Source organism: Panthera onca, chromosome A2 (genome assembly GCF_046562875.1).
Source record: "Panthera onca isolate mPanOnc1 chromosome A2, mPanOnc1 haplotype 2, whole genome shotgun sequence".
NCBI lineage: Eukaryota > Metazoa > Chordata > Mammalia > Carnivora > Felidae > Panthera > Panthera onca.
Window position 1 is genome coordinate 20,284,606 of NC_138340.1, and position 14,572 is coordinate 20,299,177.

General features: G+C 38.6%; 1 protein-coding gene across 12 annotated transcripts in view; it reads right to left on the reverse strand.

Moving 5' to 3' along the window:
- DCAF1 (DDB1 and CUL4 associated factor 1) overlaps positions 1 to 14,572 on the reverse strand; it is an 89,243-nt gene that overhangs the window by 20,033 nt on the left and 54,638 nt on the right. For 11 of the 12 annotated variants that reach the window (XR_013554206.2, XR_013554207.2, XR_013554203.2 and 8 more), the window contains 8 exons: positions 14,072 to 14,270; positions 12,568 to 12,650; positions 11,929 to 12,013; positions 8,710 to 8,943; positions 7,727 to 7,820; positions 7,096 to 7,200; positions 6,814 to 6,887; positions 6,179 to 6,280 (listed from right to left, as the gene is read on the reverse strand). Coding sequence is in view for 6 of the 12 variants with exons in the window: in XM_078443042.1 (XP_078299168.1) it covers positions 6,179 to 6,280; positions 6,814 to 6,887; positions 7,096 to 7,200; positions 7,727 to 7,820; positions 8,710 to 8,943; positions 11,929 to 12,013; positions 12,568 to 12,650; positions 14,072 to 14,270 (976 nt within the window). In the remaining 6 variants the exon portion in view is untranslated. Of the gene's footprint in view, positions 1 to 6,178; positions 6,281 to 6,813; positions 6,888 to 7,095; positions 7,201 to 7,726; positions 7,821 to 8,709; positions 8,944 to 11,928; positions 12,014 to 12,567; positions 12,651 to 14,071; positions 14,271 to 14,572 lie in introns of those variants that run through there. The other variant, XM_078443048.2, reaches the window with a different exon arrangement.

The following is a 14,572-nucleotide window of genomic DNA, read 5'->3' on the forward strand; positions in this document are numbered from 1 at the left end:
TACTTATTGTAATGGAGACTTCAATACCCCTTTATCAGAAATGGAAAAATACATCAGGCAGAAAACCAGTAAGGACACAGTTGAAGTGATCAATACCATCAATAAACTGAGTATAATGAACATCTACAGACTACTTTGTCCAACAACTGAATACACATTCTTAAGCTCACATGAAACATTCACCAAGATAGATGACATTCTGGGCCATAAAGCACACCTTAACAAATTTAAAATAGAAATCATAATAATGTTTGCTCTCAGACCACAATGGCATTAAACTAAAAATCAATAACAGAAATATAGCTAGAAAACCCCAAAATACTTAGAGATTAATTTTTTTTTAATGTTTATTTACTTTTGAGAGAGAGAGAGAGAGAAAGCATGAGCAGGGTAGGGACAGAAAGAGAGGGAGACACAGAATCCAAAGCAGTCTCCAGACTCTGAGCTGTCAGCACAAAGCCTGACGCGAGGCTCAAACCCATGGACCGTGAGATCATGACCTGAGCCAAAGTCCGATGCTTAACTGACTGAGCACCCAGGTGCCCCAAAATATTGGAGATTAAACAACACACTTCTAAATAGCAAGATTCAAAGAAGAAATCTCAGAAAATACTTTGAACTAAATGAAAATGAAAACTCACATAAAATTTTGTGGGGTACAGTGAAAGCAGTGCATAGAGGGAAATTTAGAGCACTGAATGCAAATTATTAAAAAGGCAGACCTAAAATCAATCAGCTAAGTTTCCACCTTAGGAAACTAGAAATAGAAGAGCAAATCAAGAAACTCTTGGGTGGCTTAGTTGGTTGGGTGTCTGGCTCTTGACTGCAGCTCAGGTCATGATGTCACAGTTCATGAGATCGAGCCCCCATGTAGGGGTCTGCACTGACAGCAGAGCCTGCTTGGGATTCTCTCTCCCCCTCTCTCTGCCTCTCCCCTGCTCACACACTCTCTCTCTCTCGCAAAATAAATATATAAACTTAAAAAAAAAAAAAAAAAAAAAGAGCAAATCAAATCCAAAGTAAGCAGAAGAAAAGTAGGAATAGAAATTAAAGTAGAAATCAATGAAATTGGAAACAGGAAATTAATAGAGAAAATCAATGCAATCAAAATCTTGCTCTTTAAAAAGATATAATAGGGGTGTCCTCAGTTGGTTAAGCGTCCAACTCTTTATTTCTGCTCTGGCCATGATCTCATGGTTCATGAGACAGAGTCCCATAACAAGATCCAAGCTGACACCGCGGAGACTGCTTGAGGTTCTCTCTCCCTCTCTCTCTGCCCATCCCCTGCTCATACTCACTTTCTCCCTCAAGAAATAAAATAAAAAGATTGATAATTGATAAGTCTCTAGCAGGCTAAGAAAAAAAGAGGGCACAAATTACTAATATCAGAAATGAAAGAGGAGACATCATTACAGATCTCATGGACATTTAAAGGATAAATTCTATGAACAGGACACCTGGCTGGCTCAGTTGGAGAAGCATGTGACTTCTGATCTCAGGGTCATAAGTTTGAGCCCCACATTAGGTATAAAGATTACTAAAATAAATAAGTATTTTAAAAATTCTATGAACTCTATGCCCACAAATTTGATAACCTAGATGAAATAGACCAATTCCTTGAAAGACAACACCATTTGCCAAAATGCACACAAGAACGTGACAATCTCAATAGGCCTTTAGCTATTAAAGAGACTGATTCAATAATTAATAACCTTCCAAAACAGAAAGCACCAGGCCCACATGGGTTTGCTGCTGACTTCTACTAAACATAAAAAATTACATCAATTTTTTTAATATCTCTTCTAGAAGACAGAAGCAGATAAAATTCTTCCTGACTCATTATATGAAGCCAGCATTACACTAACAGCAACACCAAGGACATTACAGTAGTCCCCCTTATCCAACAGGGATGGGTTCTAAGACCACTCCCCCCAACCCACAGTGGATGCCTGAAACTGAGGATAGCACCAAACCCTGTATTTTTTCCTATACATGTACACCTATGATAAAATTTAATTTATTAGGCACAGTAAGAGATTAACAATAACTTTTGTGAATATGGTCTTTCTCAAAATCTTATTGTACTGTACTCACCTTTCTTGTGGTGATAGGAGATGATAAAAAGCCTACGTAATAAGATGAAGTGAGGTGAATGACATAGGCACTGTGATGTAGGCTACTACTGACCTTCTGACCATACATCAGAAAGAAGACCATCTGGGGGCACCTGGGTGGCTCAGTCGGTTAAGCGTCCGAGTTCGGCTCAGGTCATGGTCTCTCGGTTTGTGGGTTCAAGCACCATTTTGGGTTCTGTGCTAACAGTTCAGAGCCTGGAGCCTGCTTCAGATCCTGCATCTTCCTCTCTCTCTCTCTGCCCCTCCCCCACTCACACTCTGTCACTCTCTCTCAAAAATAAACAAACATTAAAAAAAAATTTTTTTGGGGGGGTGCCTGTGTGGCTCCGTCGGTTGGGCGTCCGACTTCAGCTCAGGTCACAATCTCACAGCTCGTGAGTTCGAGCCCCGCATCGGGCTCTGCGCTGACAGCTCAGAGCCTGGAGCCTGCTTCCGATTCTGTGTCTCCCTCTCTCTCTGCCCCTCCCCCGTTTGTGCTCTGTCCCTCTCTGTCTCAAAAATAAATAAACGTTAAAAAAAAATTAAAAATAATAATAATAATAAATGTTAATATAATTAATAAATAAATAAATAAGGACCATCTGTTTCCAGACTGGAGTTGACTTCAGGTATCTGAAACCACGGAAAGTGAAACCACGGAAAGCAAAAGTACAGAGGGGGGGAAGGGGTACTACTGCACAAGAAATTAAAACTACAGTCCAACATGTCTCATGACCACAGACATAAAAATCCTCAACACAATATTAGCAAATCATATCAGACACTATATACAAAGAATTATAAAAGCACAACCAAATAGGACGTACTACAGCTATGCAAGGCTGGTTCACATTTTAAAATCTAATTAATGTAATTCACTACTTCAATAGGCTAAAGAAATAAGATTTTATCAACAGATTCAGAAAAAGACTAACAAAACCCAACACCCGTAACTAAAAACTCTTGAGTAAGATGGGAACGGAGGGTAACTTCTTCAACTAGATAAAGAACATCTATAAAAAAAAAACACAGCTTGGGCGCCTGGGTGGCACTGTCAGTTAAGCGTCCAACTCTTGATCTCGGATCAGGTCACGATCTCATAGTTCATGAGTTCGAGCCACACGTCAGCCTCTGTGCTGATGGCACGGAGCCTGCTGGGGGCTCTGTCTCTCCCTCTTTCTCTGCCCCTCCCCACCTGTGCTTGCTCTCTCTCAAAATAAATAAACTTTAAAAAAATCAAAAAAACAAACAGCTAACACCATACTTTATGATGAAAAATTCAAAACTTTCCTGCTAAGATCAGGATCAAGATCACTGATTTTCAAAATCATACTAAAAGTCCTACTTATAAGACAACAGGAAATAAAAGGGTACATTTTACAGAAATAAAACTTTGTTTGCAGATAATATGATTGTCTTTGCAGAAAATCCCAAAGAAATGACAATTAAAACTGGATTAAACAATTATAGCAGGGTTGCAGGATACAAGGTTAATTCAGTCTTTCCTATATAACAGTTTTCCTGTACACCAGCAATGAACAAATGGAAACTAAAATTAAAAACACAATATCACTTATATTAGCGCCACCTCTCAAAATGAAATACTTAGGTAATCCATCAGGTATTAGGTAAACCTAACAAAATATGTACAATATCTGTATGAGGAAAACTACGTAACTCTGACGAAAGAAATCAAAGAATTAAATAAATTAAGAGAGTCCATGTTCATGGATAGGAAGACGCAATACTGTCAAGATGTCAGATCTTCCTAACCTGATTTATACATATAAACTCAATGCACTCCCTTCAAAATCTCAGCAAGTTATGTTGTAGATACCAACAAATGGATTCAAAAGTTTATACAGAGAAGCAAACAATCCAGAATAGTCAACACAATATTGAAGGTGAACAGAGTTGGAGGACTGGCACAACACAACTTCAAAACTTACTATAAAGTAACAGTAATCAAGACAGTATAGTATTGGACAAAAAATACAAATAGATCAGTGGAACACAGTAGAGAGCCCAGAAATAGATCCACATAAAGAAAGTCAACTGATCTTGGACAAAGGAGCACAGGCAATACAACGGGTATTTAAACTGGGCGTCTAGAAGCAAAAAAATTCATCTAAACACAGGTCTTACACTCTTTACAAAAATTAACTCAAAAAGAATCACAGACCCAAGTGTGAAATGCACAACTACCTATAAAACTCCTAGAAAATAACAGGAGAAAATCTACATGACCTTGAATTTAAAGATAACTTTTTAGATGCAACCTCAAAGTCACAATTCACAAAAGAAATAATTGATAAGGTGGACTTTATTAACACAAAAACTTCTGCTCTGTGACAGTGTCAAGAGAATGAGACAACAAGCTATAAACTAAGAGGAAATATTTGCAAATGACCTATCAGATAAAGGACTATTAGCCAAACCATTAAAAAAAAAACTCTTACAACTCAATAAAAACACAAGAAACCCAATTTAAAAATAGGCCAATGACTCTGACACCTCACCAAAGAAGATCTACAAATGGCAAATACGGAAATGATGCTTCACATCATAAGTCATCAGGAAAATGCAAATTAAAATAACAATGAGAAAGCCTTCCACTTAGAATCTCCCTGAGGTGTGCCTGGGTGGCTCAGTAAGTTAAGCATCCAACTCTTGATTTCGGGTCAGGTCATGACCTGCCAGCTCATAGGATTGGATGGAGCCCTGGGTCATCAGGCTCTGTGCTGACAGTGTGGATCCTGCTTGGGATTCTCTCTCCCTCTCTCTCTGCCCCACCCCCGCTCGTACTTACTCGTTCTCAAAATAAGTAAATAAAGATTAAAAAAGGAAAAAGAAGGAACTCCCTAAAGTGGGGAAGGGGCCCAAAACAGACTGTGGAGAAAGTCTCCTTCCTTTTGGTCTGGTACCAGGCATCAGTAAGGGTGTCAGGAGGTTCAGTTAAATAATTTTCAGAAAACATTTGTAGCAGGCTCATAAAACTTCAAGATCTTGATTCCTTTCTACTCAAAAAAATCAAACCACACATTTTGATTGTGTGTAGAGGTTGTTCAACTAAAGGAACATCTACTAATTTTTTAATTAATTAAATAGTGATATATACTACTACATACCTATTAAAATGGCCAAAATCTGAAATACTGACAACACCAAATGCTGGTGAGGATGTGGAGCAATAAGAATTCTCATTTGCTGATGATGAAAATGCAAAATGGTATAGCTCCTTTGCTAGAGGGTTTGTCAGTTTCTGATGAAATTAAACATACTCTTCTCATACAATCTACCAACTGAACTCCTTAGTATTTACCCAAATACAAAAGCCTGCACATTGATGTTTATAGGAGCTTTATGAATAGAGAATGTAGTGTGAGCCCACTTGACAGGAAAGATCTGCTAGAAGTCAGAAGTTTAAGAAACTCTTCACAACTGATACAGACACACCACATAGGCAAACACCCAGCATAATATGACCGTAACTTAAAATCCCCTATGAAAAAAAGCAAACTAAGATTCTGTGAGACATACTACCTACCCACATTTTATAAATGCTTAATTTCTAAAAGCATCAAAATCTTCTCTCTACTTATAAGCTCCAATCCATTACTGTGAAAAAAGACTATGCTATAAAACTGAGAAAATGCAAACCACAACTTTATAAAGCTTAAGCCATTTCTGTGACCCATCTCAGCAGATTGATTTTTCTGTTTTGTATTGACATTGGGAATATGGGGGCTGCTCATCCTAAAGCCACACAAGGCACTACTCCTGAAAGTGAGTTCAAAGAAATCTCTAAAACAGTATCAGAGATTGCTAACATCCAAATTAATCTATAAACGGAACTCACAGAACTGTCAGGAACTGGGGTTAAAGTTTTATAATAACAAAAATCTACTTTCTTCAAAGTTTTAGTTAGTGATTTTAGTGACAACAGGCCTGCAGAATATGCCAACAGGTAACAAAAGCTGATATTAAAAAACTCCTTACAGCAAAAACCAGAAGACCATAACCTCTATAAAGTACAGCAACAAGAAATCTCAAAGACCACTGACCTGGTCCTCCTCTTCATCCTCATCCTCTGCCAAACGTTGCCTGCCCACTTCATATAGCCTGCATACTGTGTCCATGTTCAGAGCATCCATGCTGCCTTGGTTCTGAAAATAAAACACCCAATCCACGAAGAGCAGTTAGTTTTCAGAAGGCTCACATCTACATCTCAGTTATAACTGGCACCCATGCACCTTGACCCTGTAACTGTCAAAGTTTCTGATACCCAAAATTCTTGAACTAACTCTGAAAATGTTATACCCAGGCCACAGAAAGGGAAAGAAAACAGGATAAGAAGGCTTTGGCAGGGCAAGGAATATTAAGCAAAAGAGAGACCACCATCCTCAGAATGAACCTATCTTGCTCTGTCAAGAGATCCAGACTCCTCTCAGAAAGGGATCACAGTGACTCCAAGATATTAGACGATGGGACTGTCCATGATGTTTTATACTGGAATTTTCTTATTATTTCTCTTACAATGTAGATCTCTCCATCAAGCAAGTAGGTTATCAATAATCTACCTTTGGAAATGCATCAACTTTAGAACACATCTTAGATCAGACAAAATGCCTGTAGTATAACTTGAAAATGATCCTAAAGATCAAAACAAAACAGCAGGGTTTCTGCTAGCTCCCTTTACCTCAATGACAGCAAGATAGCAGTCTTTGGTGTCTGTACACAGGTCAAAGATGTTCCGTTTCACATCAATGGTTGCTGGAAAACAAAATGTGTCAAGACTCAGGATTGGACTATTGCTCTGACCTTAAAACCAGCTTTTCCTCTAAAGGAATTTCAAGGTGATTGCTCCTAAATAGTTCCATAACCTCTTGGCTTTTCAATGAAGAATTACAGAAAAGGATGATCTTAAATATGGAAAACCAAAACATGACAAAACGAACAATGTCTGCCCCTTCAAGCTTACCTATAGGTTTGTAGTCAGTTGCATTAAATGTTCGGAAGGATGATCCAAAAGGGCTTTTCATCCTCTCTTCCATTAAGTCATCCTCATCATCTGCCTGCAACATAGCTAATTGGGAGGAAGGGGGAAAGGGGGCCAAGGAGCAAGATACTTTTAGAAATCAGAAACATCCCCTATTCACAAGTGCAGAAAATATTAACGGACAATCAAGACTTCAGTGAGTTTCTTTGTAGTAAATTCATTCTATCTAATTAGTCCCTTTCAACGTATCCTACTGGCATACCCCCCGAACAGTATCCTCAACCTTTCATCTAGCTCCCAACAAGTGTTATAACTAAAGGCCAGCAACATCATAAAAGCACAAATGCAACAAGTTCATAAGGAGACAGATGGGAAATTAATGCATGAAATTTCTTTCTGTACAAGATGTACTTGTTATCTTCACCCTAAATCAACACTATTTTCATCAATAAACTTTGTCACCATTTGTGCTATCATTTTATCTTTTAGGTTACAACCCTCAAATGCTTTCCAATTCATATTTGAGAGATATTTCCAAACCAAAAGTATCAAATTAATGAGAGGGGAGAGAAGGGAGAAAAAGAATAATGTAGAGAAGTAAAAAGTTTATTACCTCCATACATCACTGTCCCCGTGTGGTTGAACACAACACGACACTGATCCAGAGCAGGAACTGTGTGTAAAAGATGGAAAGTGCGAAGATCCCACTAGGAGGGAAGGGGTCAAGGAAAACTATTTTATACAAAATTTCTTATGTAAACTCATAGGAGAAATTCCAAAATATCTCTTTTTTCCCCTCCTGTTGAGATATGAATGCTTTAAAGGGAATGCTTTAAAGGTAATGCTTTAAAGGTAAAGTAAAGAGGAACCTAGGAGGCTCAGTTGGTTAAGCATCCGACTTCAGCTCAGGTCACGATCTTGCAGTTCATGAGTTCGAGCCCTGCATCAGGTTCTGTGCTGACAACTCAGGGCATGGAGCCTGCCTCAGATTCTGGGTCTCCCTCTCCTCTGCCCCTCCCCTACTCACGCTCTGTCTCTCACTCTCAAAAAAAAAAAAAAAAAAAAAAAAAAAATATATATATATATATATATATATATATAAATATATATAAACATGAAAAAATTTAAAAAGTAAATAAATAAATAAAGGTAAAGTAAAAATGCTTTCAAAGTAAACAAAAGCATATAGAATGCTTATTATCAAGTAACACCCTTGAAAATCTCCTATGGTATCCTCATATACATGAAAACTACACGAGCTCCCTTCATCTCAACAGCATCAATTCACTTTACACTTGTGACTTCTGCAGTGCAAAAGTAAAATCCTTCTGAAGATATAAAAGTCAACTTAATATGTGGAGAAGTACAAGGTAAGAATCTGGTGGTCACTCTTCTCAATACAAAAAAAAAACATGCTAATGAAAGTTCACTGGTAATTACCAACCATTGGAGATTAACTAACACTTCAAATCAAAAGAGAGGCACCAAATTATTACCTGTGTGGATACTTTAACAGGGTGTGGGTGGAAAGATAAATTATTTCTGCGTCACAAACTAGATAACAAATGGAAAATAAGACATGGGTGTAAAGGATACAATCTCAGTATTAATGATGACCTCCAGCCCATTTGGATGGAAAACGCCACTGATGTTCATGTTGAACTTGTCAAACTTGTGGATGGCTTGTGCAGAGCGGACATCCCAGAGGACGCCATCATTTAAGACAAGATCATCTGTAGGATTAAAGGTGGCACAGTTCCTCTTGTAGTTGTTGGCAAGATCTGGGTTAAACAGAGTCAACAGCTTGTTGCCAGTCTGAATATCATAAATCTTTAGAGAAGAAGGGGTGGGAAGAGAAAAATCAGACCAATCCATCCACTAACAATTCGAAGAGAAGCTGTGTAAAATATCTCTCCATGCTTTCCAAATCCCAACAAAATCACAAAAGCCCTAATACTGTAGAATACCTGGAAAGTACGAAGAGTACACCCATCCAAGCAATGTTTAAGTGCTTTGGTTCCCATTCAAGGTTTGAAAAGTCTCTTTCCCACAAGAAAATGAAAAGAGAGATGGCAATAAGGATAAGAAAACCCTCTTCTACCCCTCCCTTTCAAGAAACAGAAAATGTTTCTACAATAGAAACTGAGAAATTAAATTCATATGGATGGATCAACGATTAACCATAGAATACTATTAAAGAGGGACTTTTTGAAGAAAGGCATCAATGACATACCCCTTTCTCCTTAAAAATCTCCCAATACACATTTTTAGCCCTACAATAGTAAAAGTTCCAAATGTACAATGTGCAATCCATACAAAGACCAGATCTTTCCCATCACCTTACAGACATGCTGTAGTATTTCCAATCTTTAAAAAAAAAAAAAAAAAAAAAAAGAATCCTCCTTTAATATAGGAACAATAAGGAGACACAAGAAAACAATCAAATCAAGATCATGAGACAAGACAACTAGCCTGGTCTCTTCAAAAGTCAATGTCATGAAAACTGGAGAAATGGTTCTTGGCTTTAAAACATTAGTAAGACATAACAACCAATGCAATATGTGAATCTTGGCTGGATCCTGGTTCAAAAAACAAAAAACAAAAAACAAAAAACAAAAAGCATTTGAAACCAAACACATCAGGAACAACAGGGAAAACTGAGTATGGAATGGATATTAGATGACACTTGGGAATTACTATAGATTTTCTTATATTTGATAAGAGTATAATTATGTAGTAAAATGTCCTTATTGCTAGAATATGCATGCTGTAAGACTTAGAAATAAAATGTGTTTGCAACTTACTTTCAAATGATTCAGAAATACATACATATTAACACAGGAAGAACATATGGTGAAATATTAAACTGATGAATCCAGGTAATAGGTGTATGTACTATTCTTTCAATTTCTCTACATATTTTAACATTTTCAAATGAAAAGTTTGAGAAACCCTCCCTTCACAACCCCATATTCCCACCATTACCCTCAAGCTACTACACCCCACTTTTCTGTTTTTTCTGCAAAAAACACTTCAGAAAACTTGTCTCTACTCAGTGTCTCCACTTCCCTGTTCTCTCATGAGAACAGATTTTCACCCCAGTGCACAGAACTAGCTCCTGACGAGGTTAACAAGAAGATCCATATTGTTAAATCAAAGGTAATTCTCAATTCTCATCTTATGAACTCATTAACAGTTTCTGACCAGTTGATCAATTCTTCCTTGAAAGGATCTTCCCCCTTGCCTTCTGGGGCACATCTTTTTCCTGAGGTCTCCTGCTGCCCATTCTTTTTGGTCTCCTTCTCAAGTCCCTCCTCACATGGCAAATTCGAAATATTGGCATATGCCAGGACTCTGTCCCCTCAGTTCTCTTCTCTAGCCTCCTTAACGATTTCATCTAGTCTCATGGCTCTATCAACCCGTGAATAACTCCTATATTTATATCCCCTATCCCAGACCTCTCTTCTGAACTCCCATTTTGTATATTCAACTACCCATTCCCTACCTGAATGTCTAATAACAAACTTCCTGTGTCCAAAAACCCAGAGCCCGGCTGTATCACTTCTCATCACCTGTACCATGCCCTCCTGGGCCCAGCCCCACTACAGTCCTCACATGTGAGCTGGCTTGACACACTCCTAACTGGAAAGCCTGCTCTTGCTTCTCTCACAGAAACCAGACTCACACTTTAGGAACTTTACATCCCGTCATGTGTCTTCTGCTCAGCCTCCAGTGCCTGCATCTCACTCAGAGAAGCCAAAGGTCCTAACAACACCCTATATATAAGATGCTACTATGATATGTGTCACCCATTCCCCTACAACACTGAGCTGAGCTCTTACCCCTCTTCCTTCTTCCACCTCCAAAGGGCTTTTCCCTCGGTCTTAAAACACTTTTCCCCCCAGATATCTGCATGACACTTCCTTCAAAACATTCCTGGGGTGCTGGGTGGCTCAGTCAGTTAAGCATCCAACTTTGGCTCAGGTCATGATCTCACAGTACGTGAGTTTGAGCCCTGCACTGGGCTCTCTCCTGTCAGCACGGAGCCCAGTTCAGATCTTCTGTCCCCTCTCTTTTGCCCTCCCCTGCTTGTGCATGTGTACTCTCAAAAATTAAAAAAAAAGGTGGGGGGTGCGCCTGGGTGGCTCAGTCGGTTGAGCCTCCAACTTCGGCTCAGGTCATGATCTCACAGTTTGTGAGTTCAAGCCCCACGTCGGGCTCTGTGCTGACAGCTCAGAGTCTTGAGCCTGCTTCGGATTCTGTGTCTCCCTCTCTCTGTCCCTTCCCGCTCATGCTCTGTCTCTGTCTCCCAAAGATGAATAAATGTTAAAAAAAAATTTTTTTTTTAATAAAAATAAAAAATTAAAAAATTTAAAAAAAAATACTCCTTAAACATCACCCTATCAGTGATACTGACCATCCTAGATAAAAGAGAAGTCCCTCACAGCACCATCAAGCATTTCCTTTTACCCTGCTTTCTTTTCCTTGGCAGCACTTATGACATACCATATATTTGCTTCTCTATTTGTCTCCCCAGTGAGGCTTCATAAAAGCAGGGACTTATATTTCATCTAAAACTTAGTAAGTATTTGAAAATAACTGCTGTGCTAATCATACCTTTCTTAAGTTGTCGGATTAGTTCATGTTTGGTCCCACATGGCTTATAACTACTTTACTACACTTCTAGATTTTATCTGGAAAGAATATCACTAAGTAATTTCTTGCTGCCCTTAGGACTGCCCTTCAGTCCAGAAGTTTTCATTACAAACAAATGGGCATAATCAGTTTGAAAGCAGTGGATTCTTAAGTACTTACGTGGGCAATGTCTCCTTTTGTACCTATGACTCGATCCTGAGAGTGCTTACTGAACTCAACATAGTGATCTTCTGTGAAGGAATGCCTACAAACAACAAAAGTACTTAAGTGATACACCTTCAGGAAACAGTCACTGAGCCGACTGAAAATAAACATGATTCTCAGCCTCCTGCCTGACTATACTCATCTGAGGATTCTCAGCAACCAAAGAGGAAAAACTGTATACTTAAGGTTTAAAAAAAAAAATCCCTCCATCAGTTTAACCAAGCAGATCCAAAAGAATTAATTAATTAGCAGGAATTACTTTGTTAAAAAATAAATGGATAACAAGCCACACGTCTTTGAAACATACCCCAGCAAAGAGTACAACTATCATATGTGAACATGAGAAATTACACAGATGTGCCATTTTGGATTAGTGAAGGGTCAGCTGTGTGATGGGACTGGTAAGAATATCTCAGAATTAAGGATAAAACCTTATTAAACATGAGCGACAGACAAGGAAGAGAGAAGTTAGCAATAACTCACAGCATTCGTCTTTTCCCAAAAGGCTTCAAGTTGAAGAATCGGATGAAGGGAAATATAAATTAGGTAAATTGTAGAACAGAAAGAGTTGGGTTATAAAAAATACATACATACTTCATATCAAATACTGATTTCATTCCCCAAAGTGCAGACAGAGGCTGGCTCCAAGTAGCAGATGTCAGCAGCAAGGACCCATCCTAAAAGAAGAAGGAGGCCCAAGGCGGGTAGTCACATGTTTATATAAATGCTGTCTGCCTATAGCATTTTAACATACAAGCTCAAAAATTATTATTGTATTATATAGAAAATAGAAAAACTACGAAGAACCAAGAAGTGTTCGAAACTGCTGGGATTTAAGTATGTGCACATGCAATGTCCTAAAAAAAATACCTAAATTTAAGAAAAGACTAACTCCTCCTGAGCTAGTAACAAAAAATACAATAGTTCCAAGGGTAGGGGAAGAAAAAAACTTGGAAAGATGTCAAAGATGGTTCCACCTTTCTTAACATTTGGCCATATATCTCAGTCTCCCTCACCTGAAATATCAGTCAAGTGAAAACATGTCTTAGACTTTCTTAGCTAACAACTCTTAGGATTTTTTCAAAAAGAAAGCCCATAGGGGCGCCTGGGTGGCGCAGTCGGTTAAGCGTCCAACTTCAGCCAGGTCACGATCTTGCGGTCCCTGAGTTCGAGCCCCGCATCAGGCTCTGGGCGGATGGCTCGGAGCCTGGAGCCTGTTTCTGATTCTGTGTCTCCCTCTCTCTCTGCCCCTCCCCCGTTCATGCTCTGTCTCTCTCTGTCCCAAAAATAAATAAAAAACGTTGGGAAAAAAAAATTAAAAAAAAAAAAAAAAAGAAAGCCCATTAAGGGGCCCCTGGGTGGCTCAGTCGGTTAAGCTTCCGACTTCGGCTCAGGTCATGACTTCGCAGTTCGTGGGTTCAAGCCCCTGGAGCCTGCTTTGGATTCTGTGTCTCCCTCTCTCTCTCTCTGCCCCTCCCCGGCTCACACTGTGTGTGTGTCTCTCTCTCTCTCAAAATAAATAAACATTAAAAAAAATTTTTTTTTAAATACTTTAAAAAAAAAAGAAAGCCCAATAAAGGCTGAGTCTCCTTTACTCTATCAGGAAAACTATCCTTGTCATCTTAACAGTCCTAACTTTTAGAAATAAAGGTGTCAATTCCATCCACAGAATACTAATAAACCATGACCCACTAGAACCATATAATGCTTTTTTCCTAAAAACTCACAGTACTTTGAGATTTCTGACACAAAAAGAAAACTTCTGTGATCATAGTTTCCATCTGAGGCAAATTAAAAAAGAAAGGTTCACAAATACATACACATACACATACGACTCTTAGAAGAAGGTTGGCAAACTTTTTTTTACTTAAAGAGCCAAACAGTAAACACATTAGGCTTTGTAAGCCATATGGTCTGTGTCACAACTACTCAACTCTGCCACTGTAGCACAGAAGCAGCCACAGACCACACATAAACAGATAGGCATGGCTATGTTCCAATAAAAGTTTATGTACAAATTAACAGCCAGCCCACAAGCCCACAGTTACCAACTCATCGAAGAAGAATGAATGAGAACCACCTAGGAAGGGACTCTTACCCTGGAAGGTTCAAGATGTGTGATAGCCGAATTGTGACAGTTATAGCTGGCTTCCTCTTGTCCACTAAACACATTATAGAGCTTCAACTGCCCAGTGCAGGTGCCAAGCATCAGGAACCGCTCCCGTGCTGAGAATGCACAGCAAGTGAAACCACTCTCATCCTCATTGGCTTCCCTGAACACTGAAATAGGACGGAACCTAAGCAAAAAAAAAAAAAAAAAAAAAAAATCAGAGACAACGCACAAGGACTCCAAAAAAAGAAAACTTTGCTAAAAGGATGAAAGAAAAATTAAAAAAAAAAAAAAAAAAAAAAAGAGCATTTATGTTTCAAATGGGTTCTCCCAAAATATCATAGTGACCTTCAGTGCTTCCTTTTCATTTTAAGTGAGAGAAAAGGACCTCCACTTCCAAGTTTTAACAATAACAAAAGTCCTCATATTTGAAACTTGTGATCCCCTCATCTTTATGTGAGATTTGTAAAGAATCAGAACAGGAAACAA